Raw genomic sequence first — 24716 nt, 5'->3', positions numbered from 1 at the left:
ACGTATACATGTTTACTATAGAATATCTTGTGAAAAATCCACAAGAATCTGGTAAAACCGGTTGTTTCTTAGGGAAGACAGACCTTTTATTCCTTTGTAGAATGTGCATGTACTACTTACTCAAAACACATATATATTTTTCAAATTAACACAAAACGAGAAACTGAGGCCCATTGGCATCTCCATAGCTGACCAGAGATATAATCTTGCATTCACTCAACAAACATTTACTGCGTGCGTATCATGCGCCAGGCATTGTGACAGAAGCTGGTGCGAAAGATCCCCGCATTACAAGTAGCGCTCAACCCCTGTCAAAGGTCAGCCCCTAGTGCGTAGCGGGGACTGGAGGCCGGGAGGGGCCAAGGGCCAGCTCGCGAGGCTCCCGGCGGCTCAGAGTCCGTAGCAGGGTCCAACCGTCTCTAACGGTCCAAGGACCCAAACAGCGGCTGGAATGCACTCTTCCAAAGCAAACCGCCGTCTGCAGAAACCCTCCCCTTTTCTCGCCCCCATAGAAACAGCCCGGTGACTTGTGCCTTCGCGCCTGTTGTCCCGACCCGTCTCCCTTTAATCCCCAGGAAAGGGGGGGCCCCTGATGACCGCCCTACCCACAGCTCCCTTACCACAGGGTGCTCCGAACTCGGGTCCCTCTCCTGCTGCAGTGTCGGTGCTCCTCGTCTGTTCACTCCTCGACAGAGAAGTAGAGTGAGCCCCTCACTCTCTGCCGCGCAATTCCTTCCCCTTGGCTTTCTCTCCATCTCTACGAAGCCTATTTAATGTTTTCCCGCAAAAAAAAAAAAAAATGTTTTCCGTGTCTCCTGAGTCCCTGTCACAGTATGGGGACCGATCGAGGCAAAAGATCGCAGAAGAAACAAGTGGCGGAGCATCGCCCATCAGGAGGCGGCTGCCCCAACGGTCAATGGGTTGTGGGGTCGCACTGGCTTTGTACAAAGGCACTAATTTTGTGCGAACGGTGATGCGGCTAAGTGATGCCACCCCCTCGCACCTTGGGAGCGCGATTTTTCCCCACAGGCTTAGGAGATGGAAGCCTCCTCGGTAATTGGCCTAGAGATTGGCAGGGAGTACTCCGCGAGCCTCTAATTGGCTGTTTAATACTCAGCAGGTGCAATCTCAATTAACGATGTCGGCTTTCCCTGGAGCCTATTGGCTGACCTGGTGGGCCGGCTTTGAATTCCATCCGGGTAATTGGGTAGCAGCACGCAGCAGCGCCGTCGCTCAGGGGCAGCCCCCGCGAGGATTGGTTATGGGGGGGAAGACTGATTGGTCGGGCTGCGAACCGGGCATTGATTGGTGTGGGCGGGCTGTGGGGGCGGGGAAGTGGCGGCTGAAGCTAGGACCGCGGGGTTCCGAGTGGCGGTGCGAGTGAGAGGAGACGACGGCGTCAGGCTTGAGGTGTGAGGCGAAGCGCGCGACGGCTGACTCGAGGAGCAGTAAAGGCGGGGACCGGGAGCGGAGGTTTGGGGAGTGAGGGAGGCTGGGCCAGGGGCGCCAGTGGCAACAAGGAGGCGGAAATGTGGGGCTTGGGAAAGGGAGGCGCCCCCGGACGAGGCGAGGGTGTGGGGAAAGCTTTACCGCACCCCGAGGCTAGTAACCGTATCCAGGGGAAATGCGCTCGTCCCGGGATTAAGCCACGACGGACCCTTGCACCAAGTGCGGGAGGGTTTGCCCCAAGCCAATCACCATCAGTTTATCAGTTTGCCTTTTATTTTCCACAGCTTTTTCTTTAATTATCTCTGATAGAATGACTATTTACAGTCATCAGAGTAAGGGGGTTTTGTTTGTTTTTCCAACTTTCCTCTTTAGTTCTTAATACAGATAGAATCGTGGGTTTTGGCTCAAGACTCCCGTGTCAGAGCTACTCTTTCCTCAGCTTGCGAGAAGTGGGTGGAGGCTTCTTTCACGCACTGCTTTAAAAATAAATGTAGCAAGTATGAGAAAATCGAATGAGCTGCTTCAGTTCAACAAGCCGATCACCATGTTTTAGGTACTTTGTAAGTTCTGGTTGTTAGAAGATACTGGAGTGATAGATCCTTGCCCCCATGGAGCTCACTTTGTGTTTTGAAATGCATATCAGATAGTTGTTAGCAACTGTTTAATACAAATGTCAGGAAACTTCAAAGTTAGCTTTTTCTGAAAAGCGTTGTCTAGCCATATTTCTCAACCTTGAAGTGACCCACATGTCTCCTCTTTACCTGGTTTCCCCTAGGAGCTATGCTCTTAAGTTCTAGTCTCCTCTTCACATTCAATTTGCAGTAATAAAATCAAACATAAGCTAGCATTTGGTACTATACAGTTATTCCCATTTCCATCATATTTCCCACTTTTATTTTTCTTAAGAGAAACTTAACAATATGAAAGGATATGTAAATTGTAAACAAAACTGTACTTGATTAATATTAATCAAGTAGATTTTCTGTGAGACATCAGCTGATAACAAAATTAGCACAGACTTCATTTGTAATATTTGAAGAGGTGTTAGTAAAATTTAGGTTTTGGTTCAAATAGAAGTCACCCGATAAATTCATCCTTGTCACGGACATTCATCTTCCTGCCACCCACACTCCCTCCACCACCAAAACATCAGTGTTCTATCTCAAATGCTACCATCTACTCAAATGAGAAACCTGGTAGCCAGCTCCTTGGCTCACCCTCTAACCTTTCCATAAATCAATTGCTGGGTCTTGTGTGTTCTACCTTTGAAAACTCTCTGAACTGTCTGTCTACTTCTTTCCATCTCTATCACTGACACCTGGACTAGCCTCTGAATTGGTCTCCCTACACCTCCTGTTGCTGCCTTCAGTTCATTCTCACTACAGACATAGCCATTAATCAAGAATTACAAGCAATGCATGTGTTATGAAGGGATGGTTGGTGTACTATGGAAACCAGTAGCAATGAAACCCAATTCAGTATAGCAGGTCATACTAGGGTCATTCTATCCTCTCTCTGAGTTGGAGAGAAATACATTTTGAGGTGTTCCAGGGACCCTTTGGAAAACCTCAAAGTTAGCTAGAGGCCAAATGAACTTTCTTTAGAATTTGATCTTTGCGAAGTTTGTCAGAAATATCAAAAAGTTTTAAAACACTTGGTCAAGTAGGATCATAGGTCACTGTGGAACAATACGTATTCACTGAATCAAAGTGACAAAGATCTCAAAGGCAAATACAGGAATGTATTTCCATTCCTCATACCTTCTTTTTCCTGAAAACACTCCTCTTTCGTTGTATACTGAAATGTTTCACTTACTCTAGTAGCTTAAATTACGTATATTAATTAGAAATCTCAGCTCTTAAAACCCTAATTTTTAATGAAAACTGAGAAGTAAGCAATTATTAACTGTCTTTTACATTAGCATTCTGTAGATTAGCAAGCATTATAAATAGTATTTATGGTTTCCAGAAAACACGTGCTTTTTTTTGTAGTAAGTGTCTTACTGTGGCACCAAACATATTAAATAGTTTCAAATATCTTTAATTTCTTTGTAAAAGGAAGTCTGTGTTCAGTAACTAATGCTTCAGTATCTCATTTTATTTGGGAGTTATCTATTCAGTAGACTTACATCACTTAACTTAATTTAGCAAAACTCTAAAGTTTCAAATTATCGAAATCTAGGGAGTATTTTAAATAGACATTCCCAAACATAATTATTCCTAAAGAGTTTACCTAAAAGTTCTTATCTCATTTACCTCTATTTTATTTACTTAAAAGTTTCATATCAAGTTATTTTCTTGACAGCAAACTTTGCAACAGATATAATAAGGTCTTGTTTGATTTCCAGTAAACCTAGGTACAATAAAGGTATTATACTTAATGTTGATGATTCTAAAAGTATATATTGTTAATTAAACCAACAAGCTTAAGCTAACTTTAATACCTGATATTAATTCAACACTGAATATTTCCCAGATTGTTACCGGAAAACTGGGTTCACCTCTTGGTGGCTGTCAAGCCAAAAAACACAACCAAGTCAAAGATCGGGAGAAGGAAGGATTTATTTCTTGCAGCAAGTGAGGAGAACACTGAGGATCTTTTCTAAAGCAGTGTCTCCCCAAATAGCAAAATAGGGGAAGTTTTAAGTAAGGGTACATGCATATTCATGAAGGGGTTTGGGTGGTTGAGAGTCCAAGCTTTAGTTGATTGAAGTCGGGAGGGTCAGAAAAAGTCAGCAGCATCATCCCTTAGGTGCCAGTTGATCTGGTGGTTCAGTGCTTCAGGCTAATCTTTACCACTGAAACAGAACCAGGAGTCTTTACAACTGATATATTATCTTTGCCATCATTACTTCTCTTGCCTGATAAGTCATTGTTTCTGCATTCTTTTGTTCCCTTAAAATCATTAAACTGAGACCTGTTCAGTGACAAGCATTGTGGCCAGGCTTGGATCACGTAATGACTTGGGCCAAAAATGGCTTCTCTACTGTCAAGAAAACCATGCCCGGGGACCTCTTACCCTATCTGCTTACAAGATCATGTGAATCCGAAATTCCTTCCGGCCAGTTTCTTTTATATTTCTAAGTATTTATATAAGTGCTTAATTTTCTTTAAGCCAGTTAAATAGAGTTCTTGTACAAATTAATTTTGGCAATACAACACATCTACAACACACATAGATAGAAACAGATACCCCATAGTTTTCATTCCAAAATTTCAACCATGTATCAGGGACAAAAATATTAAACTCATCAGTAACAAGCTGTTGGATTCAAATTGGGTTTCTGGCACATGGAACAAATCAAAGTCACCTGTTTAGATGGCTAAACCTTTTTGCTAATACTTATGGAGACACAGTTAAGATTTTGTCATTGACAAGTTCCAAATTACCTACACCCTTCCTGAAACTTGCATTTTATCTTTTTTTTTAAAAATTGAAGTATAGTTGATTTACAATGTTGTGTTAGTTTCTGGTGTACAGCAAAGTGATTCAGCTATACATATGTACACATATTCTTTTTTCATATTTTCCATTATAGTTTATTACAAGATATTGAATATAGTTCCCTGTGCTATACAGTAGGACCTTGTTTATCTATTTTACATATAGTAGCTTGTATCTGCTAATCCCAAACTCCCAATTTATCCCTCCACTACCTGCTTTCCCCTTTGGTAACCATAAGTTTGTTTTCGAAGTCTGAGTCTGTTTCTGTTTTGTACATAAGCTCGTGTCATATTTTAGATTCCACATTTAAGTGATATCGTATGTTATTTGTCTTTCTCTTTCTGACTTACTTTACTTAGTATGATGATCTCTAGGTCCATCTATGTTGCTGCAAATGGCATTATTTCATTCTTTTTTACGGCTGAGTAGTATTCCATTGTGTATATGTACCACATCTTCACTCATCTGTTGATGGACATTTAGGTTGTTTCTGTGTCTTGGCTATTGTGAATAGTGCTGCCTGTATCTTTTTGAAGTATGGTTTTCTTCTGTCCAGGAGTGGGATTGCTGGGTCATATAGTAGTTCTGTTTTTAGTTTTTTAGGAACCCCCATACTGTTCTCCATAGTGGTTATACCAATTTACATTTCCAACAGCAGTGTAGGAGGGTTCCCTTTTCTCCACACCCTCTCCAGCATTTATTGTTTGTAGACTTTTTGATGACAGCCATTCTGGCCAGTGTGAGGTGATACCTCATTTGCATTTTGATTTGCATTTCTCTAATAATTAACAATGTTGAGCATCTTTTCATGTGCCTTTTGGCCATCTGTATGTCTTTGGAGAAATGCCTATTTAGATCTTCTGCCCATTTTTTGATAGGGGTGTTTGTTTTTTTGATATTGAGCTGCATGAGCTGTTTGTAGTATAGTCTGAAGTCAGGGATCCTGATTCCTCCAGCTCCTTTTTCTTTCTTAGGATTGCTTTGGCTATTCGGGGTCTTTTGTGTTTCCATACAAATTAAAAATTTTTTTGCACTAGTGAAAAATGCCATTGGTAATTTGATAGGGATTACATTGAATCTGTAGATTGCTTTAGGTAGTATAGTCATTTTGACAATATTGATTTTTCCAATCCAAGAACATGGTATATTTTTCCATCTGTTTGTGTCATCCTTGATTTCTTTCATCAGCGTCTTATAGTTTTCAGACTACAGGTCTTTTGCCTCCTAGGTTTATTCCTAAGTATTTTATTCTTTTTGATGTGATGGTAAATGGGATTGTTTCCTTAATTTCTCTTTCTGATCTTTCATTACTAGTATATAGAAATGCAAGAGATTTCTGTGTATTAATTTTGTATCCTGCAACTTTACCGAATTCATTGATGAGCTCTAGTAGTTTTGGGGTAGCATCTTTAGGATTTTCTATGTATAGTATCATGGCATCTGCAAACAGTGACAGTTTTACTTCTTTTCCAATTTGGATTTCTTTTTTTTAAAATGTTTTATTTATTTATTTTTTACTTATTTTTGGCTGCATTGGGTCTTCATTGCTGCATACAGACTTTCTCTAGTTGAGGCGAGCGGGGGCTACTCTGCACTGTAGCACGTGGGCTTCTCATTGCGGTGGCGTATCTTGTTGCAGAGCATGGGCTCTAGGCTCGCAGGCTTCAGTAGTTGTGGCACACGGGCTGAGTAGTTTTGGCTTTCGGGCTCTAGAGCACAAGCTCAGTAGTTGTGATGCATGGGCTTAGTTGCTCCACGGCATGTGGGATCCTCCTGGACAAGGGATCAAACCCATGTCCCCTGCATTGGCAGTGGGTTCTTAACCACTGTGCCACCAGGGAAGTCCCAAATTTGGATTTCTTTTATTTCTTTTTCTTCTCTGATTGCCATGGCTAGGACTTCCAGAACTATGTTGAATAAAAGTGGCAAGAGCGGACATCCCTTGTCTTGTTCCTGATCTTAGAGGAAATGCTTTCAGCTTTTCACCATTTAGTACGATGTTAGCTGGGTTTGTCACATATGGCCTTTATTATGTTGAGGTAGTTTCCCTCTATGCCCCGTTTCTGGAGAGTTTTTATCATAAATGGGTGTTTAATTTTATCAGAAGCATTTTGTGCTTCTTTTTGAGATGATCATATGTTGGGTTTTTTTTTAACATCTTTACTGGAGTATAATTGCTTTACAATGGTGTTAGTTTCTGCTTTATAACAAAGTGAATCAGCTATACATATACATATATCCCCATATCCCCTCCCTCTTTCATCTCCCTCCCACCCTCCCTATCCCACCTCTCTAGGTGGATCATCTAGGTGGTTTTTAGTCTTACATTTGTTAATGTGGTGTATCACACTGAACAATTTGCAGATATTGAAAAATCCTTGCATCCCTGGAATAAATCCCACTTGATCATGGTGTATGGTCCTTTTAATGTATTGTTGGATTCAGTTTGCTAGTATTTTGTTGAGGATTTTTGTATCTATGTTCATCAGTGATACTGATCTGTCATTTTCTTTTTTTGTGGTAGCTATGTCTGGCTTTGGTATCAGGGTGATGGTGGCCTCATAGGATGAGTTTGGAGTGTTCCTCCCTCTGCATTTTTTGGAATAGTTTCAGAAGGATAGGTCTTAACTCTACTCTAAATGTTTGATAGAATTTGCCTGTGAAGCCATGTGGTCCTGGACTTTGTTCATTGGAAGTTTTTTAATTACTGATTCAATTTCAGTACTGGTAATTGGTCTGTTCATATTTTCTATTTCTTCCTGGTTCATTCTTGGAAGACTATACCTTTCTAAGAATTTGTCCATTTCTTCTAGGTTGTCCATGTGTTGGCATATGGTTGCTTGTAGTAGTCTCTTATGATACTTTGTATTTCTGTGGTGTCAGTTGTAACTTTTTTCATTTCTAATTTTATTGATTTGAGCTCTCTACCTTTTTTTCTTGATGAGTCTGGCTAAAGGTTTATCAATTTTGTTTAGCTTTTCAAAGAACCAGCTTTTAGTTTCATTGATCTTTTCTGCTGTTCATCTCTCTTTCATTTATTTCTGCCCTGATTTTTATGATTTCTTTCCTTCTACTAACTTTGGGTTTTGTTCTTCTTTCTCTAGTTGCTAGGTGTAAGGTTAGGTTGTTTGAGATTTTTCTTGTTTCCTGAGGTAGGATTGTATTGCTATAAACTTCTGTCTTAGAACTGCTTTTGCTGTGTCCCATAGATTTTGGAGCATCGTGTTTTCATTTTCATTTGTCTCTAGGTATTTTTTGATTACCTCTTTGATTTCTTCAGTGATCCATTGGTTGTTTAGTAACATATTGTTTAGCCTCCATTTGTTTGTTATTTACAGTTTTTTTTCTTGTAGCTGATTTCTAATCTCATAGCGTTGTGATTGTTGTGGTTGGAAAAGATGCTTGATATGATTTCAGTTTTCTTAAATTTACTGGGGCTTGCTTTGTGGCCCAGTATGTGATCTATCCTGGCGAATGTTCCATGTACACTTGAAAAGAATGTGTATTCTGCTGCTTTCAGATGGAATGTTCTATAAATATCAATTAAGTCCATCTGATCTAATGTATCATTTAAGGCCTGTGTTTCCTTATTGATTTTTTGTCTGGATGATCTGTCTATTGATATAAGTGGGTTGTTAAAGTCCCCCACTATTAGAGTATTACTGTCGATTTCTCCTTTTATGTCTCTTAACATTTGCTTCATATATTGAGGGACTCTTATGTTGGGTGCATATATATTTACAATTGTTATATCTTCTCCTTGGATTGATTCCTTGATCATTATGTACTGTCCTTCTTTGTCTCTTGTAAGTCTTTATTTTAAAGTCGATTTTGTCTGATATGCATATTGGCTACTCCAGCTTTCTTTTGATTTCCATTTACATGGAATACCCTTTTTCATCCCCTCACTTTCAGTCTGTACATGTCCCAAGATCTGAAGTGGGTCTGTTGTAGACAGCACATATAGGGGTCTTGTTTTTGTATCCATTCAACCAGTCTATGTCTTTTGGTTGGAGCATTTCATCCATTTACATTTAAAGTAATTATCGATATGTTTGTTCTTATTGCCATTTTGTTAATTGTTTTGGATTTGTTTTTGTAGGTCTTTTTTCTTTCTTTCCTCTTGTTCTCCTCTCTTGTAATTTAATGACTATCGTTAGTGTTGTGTTTTGATTGCTTTCTTTTGTGTGTGTGTGTGTGTCTGTGTCTATTGTAGATTATTGGTTTGTGGTTACCATAAGATTTTGATATAGCAGTCTATATATATATACAAGATTGTTTTAAGTTGCTGGTCTCTTAATTTCAAATGCATTTCCAATATCCTGCTTTTGTACTTTCCTCTTCTCATGATTGCTAGTTTTGGTATCGTATTTGTGTGTGGATGATTTCCTACATTTACTGTATGTTTGCCTTTACCAGTGAGCTTTCCCATTCATAATTTTCTTGTTTCTAGTTATGGCCTTTTCTTTTCCGCCTAGAGAAGTTCCTTTAGCATATGTTATAAAGCTGGTTTGGTGGTGCTGAATTCTTTTAGCTTTTGCTTGTCCGTAAAGCTTTTGATTTCTCCAGATCTGAAAAGAGCCTTGCTGGGTGGAGTATTCTTGGTTGTAGGTTTTTCCTTTCATCACATTAAATATATCATGCCACTCCCTTCTGGCCTGCAGAGTTTCTGCTGAAAAATCAGCTGATAACCTTATGGGGATTCCCTTGTATGTTATTTGTTGCTTTTTTCTTGTTGGTTTTAATATTTTCTCTTTGTCTTTAATTTTTGTCAGTCTGGTTACTATATGTCTTGGTGTGTTCCTCCTTGGGTTTATCCTATATGGGACTGTCTAGGCTTCCTGGACTTGTGTGTTTCCTTTCCCATGTTAGGGGAGTTTTGGGTTTTTATCTCTTCAAATATTTTCTCAGGCCCTCTCTCTCTTTTTTCTCCTTCTGGGACCCCTGTAATGTCAATGTTGGTGCTTTTAACGTTGTCCCAGAGGTCTCTTGGACTGTCCTCATTTCTTTTCACTTTTTTCTTTTCTCTGTTCTGTGGCAGTGATTTCCACCAATCTGTCTTCCAGCTCACTTATTCTTTCTTCTGCCTCATTTATTCTGCTATTGATTCCTTCTAGTGTATTTTGCATTTCAGTTATTGTTCATCTCTGTTTGTTCTTTAAATTTTCTAGCTCTTTGTTAAACGTTTTATATATCTTCTTGGTCTCTGCCTCCATTCTTTTTCCAAGATTGTGGATCATCTTTACTATTCATTACTCTCTTTTGTCTAACTTTCTGTGTTTGGCCTCCGTTCCTCAGGCTGCAGGATTATAGCTCCTCTTGCTTCTGGTGTCTGTCCCCTTGTGGGTGAGGTTGGTCCAGGGGCTTGTGCAGGCTTCCTGGTGGGAGGAACTGGTGCCTGTCCATTGGTGGGTGGAGCTGGGTCTTGTCCCTTTGGTGAGCAGGGCCATGTCAAGGAGTGTATTTAGAGGTGGCTGTGGAATCAGGACGACTTCAAGCAGCCTATCTGCTGATGGGTGGGGCTGTGCTCCCATCCTGTTAGTTATTTGGCCTGAGGCGTCCTAGCACTGGAGCCTGCAGGCTATGGGATGGGGCCAGGTTTCAATGCCAAAATGGTGACCTCTGGGAGAGTTCACAATGATGAATATTCACTGGGGCCTCTGCCAACAGTGTCCTTGCCCCCATAGTCAGCCACAGCCAACCTCTGCCTCCCCAGGAGACCCTCCAAGAACCACAGGTAGGTCTGGCCCAGGCTTCTATGGAGTCACTGCTTTGCCCTGGGTCCCAGTGCATGTGAAACCTTGTGTGTGCCCTCCAAGAGTATTGTTTCTGTTTCCCCCAGTCCTGTGGAGCTCCTGCACTCAAGCCCCACTGACATAGCCAAATGCACTAGGGGCTCCTCTTGATGCCATGCCCACAGGCTGGGGAGCCTGACATGGGGCTCAGAACTCGTACTCCTGTGGGAGAACCTGTATGATATAATTATCTTCCAGTTTGTGGGTTGCCCACCTGGTGGGTATGGGATTTGATTATATCGCGAAAGCATCCCTTCTACCATCTCATTGTGGCTTCTTCTTTGTCTTTGGATGTGGAATATCTTTTTGGTAGGTTTGAATCTTTTTTGTAGATGGTTGTTCAGCAGTTAGTTGTGATTTTGGTGTTCTTGTGAGATGAGATAAGCTCAAGTCCCTTTGTCCCACCATCTTGTCTCCCCAACACCCTTTAGACTTTTTAATGATGGCCATTCTGCACAGTGTGAGGTAGTACATCATTGCAGTTTTGATTTGCGTGAAATTTGTGTTTTAAAAAGATGGTCCGGGGAATTCCCTGGCAGTCTGCGCTTCCATTGCAGGGGACCCCATTCGATCCCTGGTCAGGGAACTAAGATCCCACAAGCCACAGCAGCCCGGCCAAAAAAAGAAGAAAAAAAAAAAAAAAAACGATGGTCCAGGTAAGAGTTCCTGGAGAAGATCAAATAGAATATTTGGAGAAGATCAAATAGAATATTTGCATCTCAAAGGCATAGGAGGAGAAAGGCAAGTTCCTCCTAGGAGGACTTTGTTCCTTAAAGGCTAGATTTTTGTTTTTCAATACTTACAAGCCTCGGGAATTCCCTGGTGGTGCAGTGGTTAAGAATCCACCTGCCAGTGCAGGGGACACAGGTTCGAGCCCTGGTCCGGGAAGATCCAACATGCCGCAGAGCAACTAAGCCCGTGCACCACAGCTACTGAGCCTGCGCTCTAGAGCCCACAAGCCACAACTGTTGAAGCCCGCAAGCCACAACTACTGAAGCTCACGTGCCTAGAGCCTGTGCTCCACAGCAAGAGAAGCCACTGCAATGAGAAGCCCGTGCACCACAACGAAGAGTAGCCCTCACTTGCCACAACTAGAGAAAGCCCACGCACAGCAGTGAAGACCCAATGCAGTCAAAAATAAAGAAAAAATTAATTTAAAAAGAAACAAGCCTCTTAATAGGTGAGGTTGGGGAGTGGTGAAAGGTTTGGTGGGTTTTGTATTGTTTCTGGAGCCACATCTCTGTTCCTGTAAAGAGTAGAATTTTAAAACAAGGACAGTTGTTTTTAATTCCTCAAAGAATTGGGTGGCTACCTCAATGAAAGGACTGACATACCCATTCACCTCTGTTGGAATTTTACGTTCCCTCATTTAGCTTACGGGACAAGGACCCCCCCCCCCCAAGTAAAATTCCTGTCAGGCTCTGAATATCAGCTATGGTCAGTTTAGTCAGACTGGTGGACTCCCATCTTGGTAATCCATTTACAAACACTTTTGAGGATCCTTCCTGGGTTTAAGAAATTCTTTAACTACGGCCTACAGCCTCAGATGGTCCCATTTCTTTTTCTTTTTTTTTTTTGAAGTATAGTTGATTTACAATGTTGTGCCTATCTCTGCTGCACAGCAAAGTGGCTCAGCTTTACACATATATATTCTTTTTTTAATATTCTTTTCCATTATGGTTTATCCCAGAAGATATTGTTTATCCATTCTAAATGTAATAGTATGCATCTACCAGCCCCAAATTCCCAGCCCATCCCTTTCCCTCCCTCTCTCTCCTGGCCTTGGCAACCATGAGTCTGATCTCTATGTCTGTGAGTCTGTTTCTGTTTTGTAGATACGTTCATTTGTGCCATATTTTAGATTCCACATATAAGTGATATCATATGGTATTTGTCTTTGTGTTTCTGACTTACTTCACTTAGTATGATAATCTCTCGGTCTGTCCATGTTGCTGCAGATGGCATTATTTTGTTCTTTTTTATGGCTGAGTAGTATTCCATTGTATATATGTACCATATCTTCTTTATCCATTCATCTGTCGACGGACATTTAGGTTATTTCCATGTCTTGGGTATTGTGAATAGTGCTGCTATGAACATAGGGATGCAAGTATCTTTTTGAATTATAGTTTTGTCCAGGTACATGCCCAGGAGTGGGATTGCTGGATCATATGGTAATTCTATTTTTAGTTTTCTGAGGAGCCTCCATACTGTTTTCCATAGTGGCTGCACCAACTTACATTCCTCAGGTGGTCCCGTTTCTAAAGGTAACCATTTAATAGTGTCTTCAGAGTAGAAAGGCAATTCAGATAGAGGATTACTAGAATGAGTACTCAAAAGGAGGATAGAGGGGAGCAGTAATTAAAGTTTTAGGTACCATTAATCTTTCATTAGCCTTCTACAACAATTCTTTCAATGAGGCTATTTTGAAATTTTGGAGCTTTTTGGGGCTTCTGCATATCAATTAAAATGGGTACAATAGTTTAAGATGAGAGCTCTCTAAAATTTTAACAATTTAGAAGTTTTTTCCAATTCAGAGGATCCAAAGCTTCAAAAAGCTAGCCCTATACAAATATTTCTCCCTGCTAACCTAATTTGTAAGAGAGAAACTCTTACCACTGTTTCCAGTAGACCCTGCAGGCAGACATCCAGGAGACTGCCAGCTTTAACTGCATGCAAAAAAATCAGTTTGGGAATGCAAAAAGAGAACCCAATCTTGGCCATTTCAGGGTGGGGTTTCCTCTAATTTCCAATTAAGTACTTGCAAGCATACATAAACCCAGCTGGTATTCCCATAGGTGGCTGGCTGTCTGCACAGGAGCTGTTTGGCCTTTGAGGCACGATTTCCCATTATTAATTTGGTAACCTAATTCGATATGAGATATGATCTGAACAGTGTTAGGGGGACAGTGTGGTGGATCAAATGTGTGCTGCTTCTGACTCTAGCTCCAGTAGAGAGAGGAGGCCAAAGGGCAGAGAAAATTTTTTATGTTTAAATTATCCTTGACTTGCCTTAGAATATGAAATTTTATTTCATCACATGTGATTTTTTTTTTTCCTTTTTTTTCTTGTGGTACGTGGGCCTCTCACTGTTGTGGCCTCTCCTGTTGTGGAGGACAGGCTCCGGACACGCAGGCCCAGCAGCCATGGCTCACGGGCCCAGCCGATCTGCGGCATGTGGGATCTTCCCGGACCGGGGCATGAACCCACGTCCCCTGCATCGGCAGGCGGACCCTCAACCACTGCGCCACCAGGGAAGCCCACGTGTGATTTATTAAAGTGAAAAACAGAATGGTTGTAAGTGTATTGATGGGCTAGGGAGTAAGACTATGAAGACGGAAGTGACATGTGTCAGAGCGAGAATACTTAAGAGGGTACATCCTGTTCCCCTCATAGGGGTAGGTTTAGAATATAAGGCTGTGAAGATGGTAGGCAGAGATTAGATTATAAAGAACCTTTCATGGCACTGAGCTTACATATAGGCAGGAGAGTTGCTGAAGAATAAGAGGATGTGTATTCATTCAACAAATTATTATTGACCAAATATTTATTGAGTGGCTACTGTGTGCTAAGTACTCAGGAACAAAACAAAACAAAAAAATTCCTGCCTTTGGGGAGTTAACTTTCTAATGGGGAGACAATCAAAGTGAACACCTTCCAGATTATTATAATGACTGACTTTTAATCATAGTGAAATGGAAAACTGTGGAAGGATTTGAGCAGATGAATAGCATTATTTGACTTACTCCAGCTGTTGGGAATAAACTGGACAGTGGCAAAAGCAGGGACATAAGAAGCAGTTGCAATAATCTAGACAAGAGATAATGGTGGTTTAGATATGGTGGTCATAGCAGTGGAGAGGTTAAAAAGTGGTCAGATTCTGGATAATTTGAAAGTAGGACAAATAGGATTTGCTGACAGGATGGATGTGCTGTTTGAGGGGAAGAAGAGTAAGATTTTTAGCCTGAGGAGCTGAAAGAATGGAGTTGCCATTAACTGAGATGGCAAAGACTACAGGAAGAGGGTGAGATCAGGAGCTAGGTGTTGCACCTGTTAGGTTTGAGATGCCTATTAAACATCAAATGGAGACATCTCATAGGCAGTTGGATAAACAGACCTGGAGTTCATGGGAATGGTTCTAACTAGATCTGTGAATTTGGGGATTAAATCAGCATATAGATGAGGTTTAAAGCCAAGACTGACTGAGACTTGATGAACTCCCCAGAGAAGTGAGGTAGAACAAAGAGGGCAAAGGACAGAGCCCTGGGGCACTCCAGTGTTTAGAGGTTAGAAAAAGGAGTGGGAACCAGCAAAACAGACTGATGGAGCAGCAAGAAAGGGAGAAGGAAAACCAGGAAAGAGTGATGTGAAGCCAAGGGAAGAAAGTGTCAGAGAAGAGGGAGTCGCCAGCTGTGCCAGACCCTGGGAGGGGTGGGGGCTAAAGGGAGGACTGAGAATTGGATTCAGCAAGTCCAAGTCACTGGTGACCTTGACAAGAGCAGTAAGAGTGGATTCGAGAAGAGAAATCGAACACAGAAGTATTGACGCACTTTGAGTTTTCTTATAAAAGGAAGGGAAGAAATGCATTGTATTTAGAGGAGTAAGTGGAATTGAGAAAGGATTTTCTTTAAGAAAGGAGAAATAATAGCATGTTTGTCTGCTGATAGAAAGATTCAGTAGAGAGGAAAACATTAATGATGCAGGATAAGGAAGGAGAGCAACATTTATATGGAGCAGAGATAGTTCATCAATGGCCACAGGAAAGAAGATAGAATATTTAGGCACAGATGGAGATAGGTGGGTCAGTTTGGAAGTTAATATTTTCTCTGAATGCTTTACTTTCTTAGTGAAATAGGAAGCAAAGACATCAGTTGAGAGGGAGGATGGAGAAGGAAGCACTAGAGGTTTGAGAAGAGGCGGTATGAAATAATTGGGAGGGTGAGAAAGTACATGGAATAAGGAAATAGAGTGAGGGACATATTGAAATATGCTAGGCAGGGCTCCCCTGGTGGCGCAGTGGTTGAGAACCCGCCTGCCAATGCAGGGGATACGGGTTCGAGCCCTGGTCCCGGAGGATCCCACATGCCGCAGAGCAGCTGGGCCCGTGCGCCACAACTGCTGAGCCTGCGCTCTAGAGCCCGCGAGCTACAACTACTGAGCCCACATGCCACAACGACTGAAGCCCGTGTGCCATAACTACTGAAGCCTTCGCGCCTAGAGCCCGTGCTCCGCAACAGGAGAGGCCACCGTGATGGGAGGCCCGCGTACCGCAACGAGGAGTGGCCCCCGCTCACTGCAACTAGAGAGAGCCCATGCGCAGCAATGAAGACCCAACACAGCCAAAAATAAATAAATAAAATAAATTTAATAAATAAATTAAAAAAATATATATGCTAGGCAGCAAAATGCATATACAGCGTCAGAGAGAGACTAACAGCAAGAAGGGCATTGCAGTGGTCTAAATAAGATTTGATGAGCTTCTGAATCAATTCAGGTACAATATTGGGCTCATTAGCATATAGGTAGTAGTTCAAGCTTCAAGTATGGATAAAATTGCCCAAAGAGAGCAGACTGACAATAGCAATGGATAGAGGCCACTGGAAGACAAGCTCAAAACTCAGAAGACTCCTCCAGGTAAACAGGAAGAACCATGGGAAAGAGGGCACAGAGGTAAGATTAGTTAAGGCTTATATATGCCATCTAGGTTGATTACTTGGGAAGTTGTAGTTTTGATGAAGGAACAGGAGAGAACCCCATTTCACTGTTAGATGAGGAGTAAGTAGAAATACGGAGTACAGATAGTAAATAGACCACACTTGCAAGAAAGAAAAGTAGAAGTAGCAAAGCCCGAAACTAGGCCTGGAAAGCCATTCCTTGCAGAGACAACAGCTTCTGGAAAGACCAGGAGGTATAGAAGTGCACATATAAGGAATTTTAAATAGTTTGATATGAAAACTAAATTTTTAAAAATATTTGATTCATTTAATTTTTTGTTCCTTTGTCTTTTAAAACTGATCAGTGTATAGTTCTCTTTGGGGGAATTGGGGAGGGAGAAGTAACCTTCTATTTAGTTGTATGTATATATGTCCCTTAGCTAACTTTAAAAAACAAAAATACCGAGACTTTCACATGAAGTAGACTTTGAGACTGCTCAAGCTCTTGAAATGGGAAATTAGGCAGTAATATTCTTCTTAATGTTGTAATGTGTTCCCATTCTCTACCTGTCATAAAAGTTGTATGAAAGCTCCTTTTCCTTCATTTGCTTATTTTAGGAGGCAGCAGAAAATGTCCACTGAACGGACTTCTTGGACAAGTTTGTCCACTATTCAGAAAATAGCACTGGGCCTCGGGATCCCAGCCAGTGCAGTGGTTGCCTATATCCTATACCGCAGATATAGGGAAAGCAGAGGTATGTGAATCCATGACTGTACATATGGAAATGTTTAAACTATGTTCTGGCGTTGTTAAATTGAAATGAAAACTTTCCTTCCAGACTGGGTATCATTTGTTGGGATGTAATTGGCTTTCTCTGAGGGATCTTTTTTTTTTTTAATAAATTCATTTATTTTTTATTTTTGGCTGCATTGGGTCTTCGTTGCTACGCGCGGGCTTTCTCTAGTTGCGGCGAGCGGGGGCTCCTCTTCGTTGTGGTGCACGGGCTTCTCATTGCGGTGGCTTCTCTTGTTGCAGAGCATGGGCTCTAGGTGCGTGGGCTCCAGTAGTTGTGGCTCGCGGGCTCTAGAGCTCAGGCTCAGTAGTTGTGACACATGGGCTTAGTTGCTCCGCAGCATGTGGGATCTTCCCAGACCAGGGCTCGAACCCGCATCCCCTGCATTGGCAGGTGGATTCTTAACCACTGCACCACCAGGGAAGTCCCTGTGAGGGATCTTTGAAACAAAGTTTTTTCTCTTCTATGTTAATGTGAAGCTAGTCTGTGAAATAAAGAACTCATTTTATAATTCTTTTGATCTCTTCCCTTCAGCAACACCAGCACTACAATGGGTTCTTTCTTTCTCCTTTTCTTATACCCATACACTTGTTTATATTTTCCTTCTATTGTTAGAAGGCTAACTGTCCGGTCCAGTTTCCCCACAGGTTGGACCTAGAGAGTAGAACCTAGAGAAATGATTTACGTACAGACGAGAGAAATTCTGAACCTAGTGGGCTCCTCAGGCAACTTCTAGCCTTCATTCTTCTCCAGGAGTCCTGTCTTGGGGGAAGTAGTTTGCCCAGAATCCATCACTCCTTCCTTGCAGAACCAAATGACTTTTCGTGTTTTAGCATATGAAAACAGTAGCCCAGAGAGAATGCCCATCTTCTGGTCTTTCAGGACCTTTTAATTCCCACTCAGATGCTACTTCTCCTTCTCTTTATGGTTGAGATCCTCAGTTTATCTCTTGCATCCACATCTCTTTGATAGCTAGATTCAGGGGAGGGCAGGTAGTAGCTTTGGGTATTATCTAAGTATGATCTGACGATCTATGCAGAAGAGCGGCTGACGTTTGTTGGGGAGGATGACATCGAGATAGAGATGCGAGTCCCCCAGGAGGCTGTGAAGCTCATCATTGGCCGGCAAGGAGCCAATATTAAACAGGTAACTGTGTGAGCAGGCAACGGCTTTCCCAGGGATTGATTCTGCTTTCCCTTCTTTGCCCCCATTCCATAAAACCCACTCACACTATGTATATTTTAAACAGAAAAAATACAGGAACTTATTAGGTAACTGCTATTTTCCTTCTAGAGATGAGTACTTCTCCCTAGAGAATGGGTGACTTAACTTGAAATGGGGATTTTTAATTGGATGATTCTCAGCCTGGTATAGCTTGAATCATTCCTTTCTACTATGGAATTATGAACTCTCATTAATTGACAGTAACTAACTGCTCCCTGATTCTTTTTACCATCTCCTGTTGTTCAGTTGGAATGTCAATGAAATAAAATAATTGATTCTCTAATCCATATTAGGGGGAAAGAGTGTTCTAAACACAGAGAAACTGTTTTGGATTAACTGCTATTTGGGGTTACCTTTGTCTCTAATCTCCTTCCATAAGTACACGTAATTGAGGACTGCTTATAGCACCCTGATTTCACTGATTACTGTGTCCAGTTCCGTCTACCTCCAGGGTTAGGTTTAGAGTATCCTTAGCTGACCCAGATGAGAGCTCGTCCAGAGTGTACTACCACATATCCTTTTCTCTGCAGCTACGAAAACAGACAGGTGCTCGGATCGATGTGGACACAGAGGATGTAGGAGATGAGCGGGTGCTGCTTATCAGTGGTTTTCCTGTTCAGGTGTGCAAGGCCAAAGCAGCAATTCATCAGATCCTGACTGAGAGTACCCCAGTGTCTGAGCAGCTCTCAGTTCCCCAGAGATCTGTGGGCAGAATCATAGGTACCACTGGACAGCTTCCTCTGCTGTTTCCTTTTTTGTTTACCTTTGCCTTTCTTTCACACCTTCCCAAGGGTTTCTCCTGACCTACTTCGCTTCACCTTGCTGAGAAAAAAAGGCAGGGACATTGAGACCAGAGCTTTACTTTTTTACAGAAGTAAAATCAGTGGTAAAGCAAAACTCATTATCTCAAGAAGTTGTATGATCTGAACCTTACAAATAGGTTCCAGAAGGGTTCAGGTAAATGTATTTACCTCAGATTTTTAAAGGGTAGCTAAGGATGCTCATTTTATCCCAAATCTTTCAAGACAGTGCTCTAGAAAGCACCTATTATGCCTTCCCATGGAGCATTCCTTACGCTGCTGGCAGAGGCAGAGAAATGTCCTGTCCCTGGTCCAGTGTTTCACACACCGTGTAGGGTGTCTTCTAATGAAGTGGGAATGTAAAGTATGCCGAGTGGCCAAAAAATGCAAGTGACATGACCACATTAACCTAGCCAATGTGTAGAATTTAAATAAAATGGATAGAGCAAATAATCCAGTATTCCCCTTAGTATAGTACAGATTTCAGTAGCTCCTGCTTTCCATTCACTATCTTCCATTCTGTTTAGTTTGAAAATGAGAACTGACTCTCCCCTCCTAGTATGTACAAAACAGTGGTGTCTCTAGTAGTTAAGGCTACTGAGGAGGGAAGGACAGGTTTTTATGTATTATTCAATGCAGGGAGAGGCGGCGAGACAATTCGTTCTATCTGTAAGGCCTCGGGAGCCAAAATAAACTGTGACAAAGAATCAGAGGGGACATTGCTACTATCAAGACTTATAAAAATCTCAGGAACACAGAAGGAGGTGGCAGCAGCTAAGGCAAGTAGCTGATAGATTTGAATTGTATCTAAGAGTGAGAAGAACACTTTACTCCATCCCAGGTCAATATCTGGCCATGTAGATATCATCCCTTGTCTTATTTTCCACAGCATTTGATACTGGAGAAAGTTTCAGAAGATGAAGAACTTAGGAAGAGAATTGCTCATTCTGCAGAAACCAGAGTCCCACGGAAGCAGCCAATCAGCGTAAGAAGAGAGGAAGTGACAGAGCCAGCTGGGGCTGGAAAGCCAGCTTTATGGAAAAACACTGGCACTAGCTTGGAGCAGGCTGCACCTCTGGCAGTTCCTCCCCGCAAAGGAGGTGGCGACACGTCTGTTGTAGGACCAGAAGAGCGTTCCTGCAGGAAACCTAATGATGACAACCTTCAGAAGTTTGGAGCCCAGACCAGTCCAGAGACATCCATGTTTGAAAGTATGTAAGAAAGAGGGAACCCATGAGCCATATGGAAGATAGAAAAAGTGGCTTAGATAACCCAAAATGGGAAACAATTTTTTAAAAATTCTATTTTCTGGACTACACTTACAAGTCTTTAATCACAGATAGGACTTTCTGGCAGTATTTTACTTGGGGTTAGTACTAAGCACAAATACTTTTTTTCTGAATACAAACCAGCTAATAATTTTAGAAAACAATATAGAAATATGCTAGTTCACAGGAAACTAGTCTGTGCGTAATAGATCAAATAATTGAATTACATGGTATTCTTACTCCAGACCTGTTTATTTAAATAAGTAAAATACTGAGTCCAGTTTTTTTCCTGAATCATTACTGTTTTTAAAAATCTACCCCATTCAAGAAGAATAAAAAGGCTGTGGGCTGTTTCTTCTATGTATAGGTACTAGGATGGGCAGGGAAGACCAGGGTCCCTAAGAGGTTCATAGACTTGTCCAGGGTCACATAATGAGTCAGTGGTAGAAAGGGATGTGGAACAGGCCCACATCTGTCCATGTATCTTCTCCCTGGTCCATGCTGCAGCTAGCATATGGGGATTTCCCTTCATTATAACTGGTGGCTGATTTGAATACGTGGCAGATGACTAAGAATGTGACCGAACTCTTATTACTCAGATACATAGAAAGGAACAGAACATAGCTTAGTATTTTTCTTCAGGATGTTCTTGTATGATGCATCTAGTTGTCACTCTAGCCATTTTTAAATGGTGGTAGCCACTGGGTATTTGTACCTCTCACCCTCCTGATGCAGTCTTCCCATTTCAACCAGAGATGATTCTAATAATGGTCACCATATTAGGTAATAATGATTCTGCAGCTTAACTTGCTTATCCCTGTGGTTAGTCCCCAGTCCAGACTTCAGTTTCCATGCTGATGAATTCCTAGAAGTCTATGTCTCTGCCTCTGAACATCCTAACCACTTCTGGATCCAAATCGTTGGCTCCCGCAGCCTGCAACTGGATAAGCTTGTCAGGGAGATGACCCAGCACTATGAAAACAGTCTGGTGAGTTGCCATAGGGACAGGGCAGGGGTTTGATGGAAAGCGGGCATATCTTTTTCATTGTGACATATTCTCTTCCCTTTTCTGTGGAGCAGCGGCTTGTTCTTCCTTCCTTCTGGTATCCACGGTTTATTTTTTAGCCTACCCCTTCCTAACTCTGCCCTCTCCTGCCTCCTCATCCCCTTGTGTAGCCTGAAGACTTGACTGTGCATGTAGGAGACATTGTCGCAGCACCTTTACCTACAAATGGTTCATGGTATCGAGCCCGGGTCCTTGGCACCTTGGAGAATGGGAACCTGGACCTCTACTTCGTTGACTTTGGAGATAATGGATATTGTCCACTGAGAGACCTCAGGGTGCTCAGGTCAGCGTGGGGGACAGGCTGGAGTCAGGCTGGAGTCTCACTTACTGACTCAGTCCTGGCCGTAGGGTGGTGAGCTGTTGGCACTTATCACCAGGGGGAGTTGGAAGAGAACCTCTTTACAGTGCTCAGATGATTATCATCTTCTGCAGGGCTAACTGCTGTCTAGAAGCCAGGAATATAAGAAGGCCCTTCTGGCACCAGGATTCTAATTTCAATTTCTTTCATTTTAGGAGTGACTTCCTAAGCCTTCCATTTCAAGCAATAGAGTGTAGTCTGGCACGGATAGCCCCCTCAGGTAAATTAGTCCTATTACCTATTGACTTTGCCTCCATATAGAATAACTTTCATAGAGCACGTGGGACGGAGTCTCACATTCCCAGGCTTTTTGAGTTCTGGGGGCTCAGGTGCCTTTTCATCACCAGTGCTAGAAAGCAACGGTCAGAAACGTGCCTGGCAGTCAGACATAGGTGCCTTTTGAAGTAGACAAAGGTAGTTCCGGTTTTCCTCCAGGACATAATCCCACCCCCGTCAGCACTGACCCCTTCTTAGGCTCTCTCTACGATTTTTTATGAGGTGAACAATGGGAAGAGGAAGCTTTGGATGAGTTTGACAGACTCACTCACTGTGCTGGGTGGAAGCCCCTGGTGGCCAAGATCTCTAGCTACGTCCAGTCTGGGATCTCAACTTGGCCCAAGATCCACTTATACGACACTAGCGATGGGAAGGTAAGACTGGGGTTCACACGTTGCTCACTGTCTCTTCAGTGTATTTATAGCCTCATTTACTTTTTCTCTCCCAGAAACCCTTATTTGATGACATTCCTAACTCATAAGATCCTGCTTACTGAACCACCAAAGGAATTTTTTAAAGTATCAATCCTAGCTCTTCTGCCCTATTTCCTCTGATTTGCCCTTCCTTCAGAGAGAACATCATTCCCTTTTCATCTTTCTTCTCAGAAACTTGATATTGGGTTAGAATTAGTTCGTAAAGGATACGCAGTTGAGCTTCCTGAAGACATGGAAGAAAACAGAGCCGTCCCAGTAACGTTGCACAATGTGGTGAGTGAGCTCTGTAGTCATTCAGGGTGCTGCTTTGGGGCAAATCTGGTGCCTTGAGACAAGAGGGCTTCTAGTCGTGCATGAGAGTTTGTAGAGCGTTCTCTTCCCTTAAGGACTCTGAGTTGCTCCGCTAGTTGGTCAGAGAAGACCTTGTGTGCCTCAGCAGCCAAACCGGATTCTGTGAGCAAAATGACGGGGCGGCTTCTCCTTTCCCACCAGCCAAACACATTCTTCCTTTTTCTCTTGTTTTCATCCCTTCAGGCCACAGAAACAGATGTCTCTCTCCGCAGCACGGTCACTGAGACCAAGAAGAGCCCTGGAGAGATGGCACATACCCTGTCCTGCCTCAGTTTATTAGGTACAAACAGCATTTTCTCCCTAGAGCATCTCTGGAAGTTACCATTTCTTAATCAGCCTCTCCAACTAGGGAGGTTGTTAAGACTTACCTCTTAACCAAGGTGGTCATCGAGCACCAAGAAGCCCATGTTTTTCCCTGAGCCTCAGTGGCAGTGCCTGCTAAATTAGGGCAGTGTCTAACTTTATCCTCATTTCCGCTAAATAGAAGCTGCCTCTGTGTCTGGTGATGATAACCTTGAAGATGACTACGTAGTCTGAAGTCACCTTCAGTTGCCTCAGCCATCCGCTTTGCGGTAAGTAGAGCTATCATCTATGTGTAGCAACAGGAAAGTAATGAGGGTGACAACAGGGGCCTTGCCTCTTCCCCATAGCCCATCTTACTACTCCTTCTCTGCAGCTGCTTTCCTGTAGCTTTACTTTCAGACTGAGCCCTTTCAAGCTTTTTGTGTCTTTGTGTCTTTGGCAGGATTTGGCATAAGATTTGGTGCCTGGAGAGAGGAGCCTGTGATAGAGATCAGTGCAGTTCTTCCTTCATTATATACACGATCTGGCTTGCTGTGGACCAAATGCATTTGCTCCTGGACTACCAGAAAGTGTGAGGGGTGGAGGGAGACAAACACATGCCCCTACTCCCCCGCCACCCCTGTGCCACTTCCGGTGTTTGAGTCCTGCTGCGCTACTTCCAGCCTGCTCAGTGTGCAGCTAGCTCCCCTCGACCACTCACAAAGCACACCACTGCTAGGCTGTGTCCTTTGGAGGCTGGGAAACAGCCAGGGTTTGGTTATTGGAAATGATGATTCTGCAGACTCCTGACTCACCTCATCAGGTGACTGGTTAAGGAGAGTTTCTTAAGTGGTGAACTCAAAGACTGCAGTTGAGTCAGGAGGCAAAGGCAAAACTCAGCATAATTATATTGAAAAGCCTCAGGAAGTGGGAAGAGGATACTGCCTCCCAGCCTCAACTGCTGATATGTTATTGGAGACAAGATTTTTGAAACAATGCTCCAACTATTTCCCAGTAAACTTTGGTTAAAATACAAGTAGACAAGGAGAGAGGTGACTCAGGAAATATTCTAAATTGCTGGTATAGTATCTATAATATATATGTATACACACGCAGCCATAGAGCTCATGTAGCTGTTCAAATCATTTGGGGTTCCTTTGCTGAATAAAGTTCTCAAGAAAATTGTTTAAAACTAAATGCTGGTTGAATCACAAGGTGGAAACAAGTCTGTGGGTGTCTTGTGAACTGAAATCTGGTGAAAATTGCCAAACACCTCACACAGAGGGGCCCATCTGTGAAACATCTGTCCCTCTCACGCACAGATCATATTCTTGCTGTAAAGCAACTTCAGAATTAATCATTCACTAAGACCCCACCTAAAAGGAGTAGACTAGGATTCTAGAAACACGGGTTCTAGGGATAGATCTTTGCTGTGAACTTATGGGGCCTGTTTCCTTATAGCATCTCTCCGTTTCTGACAGTATTTTGAGGATCCAGTGAGAACTGTGAAGGTATTTGGAA

At 42.4% G+C, this 24716-nt stretch overlaps 1 protein-coding gene across 5 annotated transcripts; it reads left to right on the top strand.

The window, feature by feature from the left end:
* Window positions 1–1329: 1329 nt before the first annotated feature.
* Window positions 1330–24470, top strand: TDRKH (tudor and KH domain containing). 5 transcript variants are annotated; one of them, XM_032613856.1, is made up of 14 exons: window positions 1330–1410; window positions 16961–17097; window positions 18176–18282; window positions 18891–19080; window positions 19800–19939; window positions 20050–20371; window positions 21256–21416; window positions 21605–21777; window positions 22008–22072; window positions 22351–22502; window positions 22734–22835; window positions 23097–23193; window positions 23398–23485; window positions 23659–24470. In XM_032613856.1, exons 2-13 carry the CDS (start codon window positions 16974–16976, stop codon window positions 23448–23450), a joined length of 1686 nt encoding a protein of 561 aa, XP_032469747.1. In that variant the 5' UTR covers window positions 1330–1410; window positions 16961–16973; the 3' UTR covers window positions 23451–23485; window positions 23659–24470. The 5 variants fall into 5 exon arrangements, with proteins under 5 accessions (XP_032469747.1, XP_032469782.1, XP_032469755.1 ...); XM_032613864.1 differs by having other exon boundaries at window positions 1341–1448; XM_032613873.1 differs by having other exon boundaries at window positions 1410–1473.
* Window positions 24471–24716: the final 246 nt, after the last annotated feature.

This window comes from Phocoena sinus, chromosome 1 (genome assembly GCF_008692025.1).
Source record: "Phocoena sinus isolate mPhoSin1 chromosome 1, mPhoSin1.pri, whole genome shotgun sequence".
NCBI classification, from domain to species: domain Eukaryota; kingdom Metazoa; phylum Chordata; class Mammalia; order Artiodactyla; family Phocoenidae; genus Phocoena; species Phocoena sinus.
Note: the sequence above shows the minus strand (reverse complement) of the source record. Positions and strands in the feature narration are given on the sequence as shown.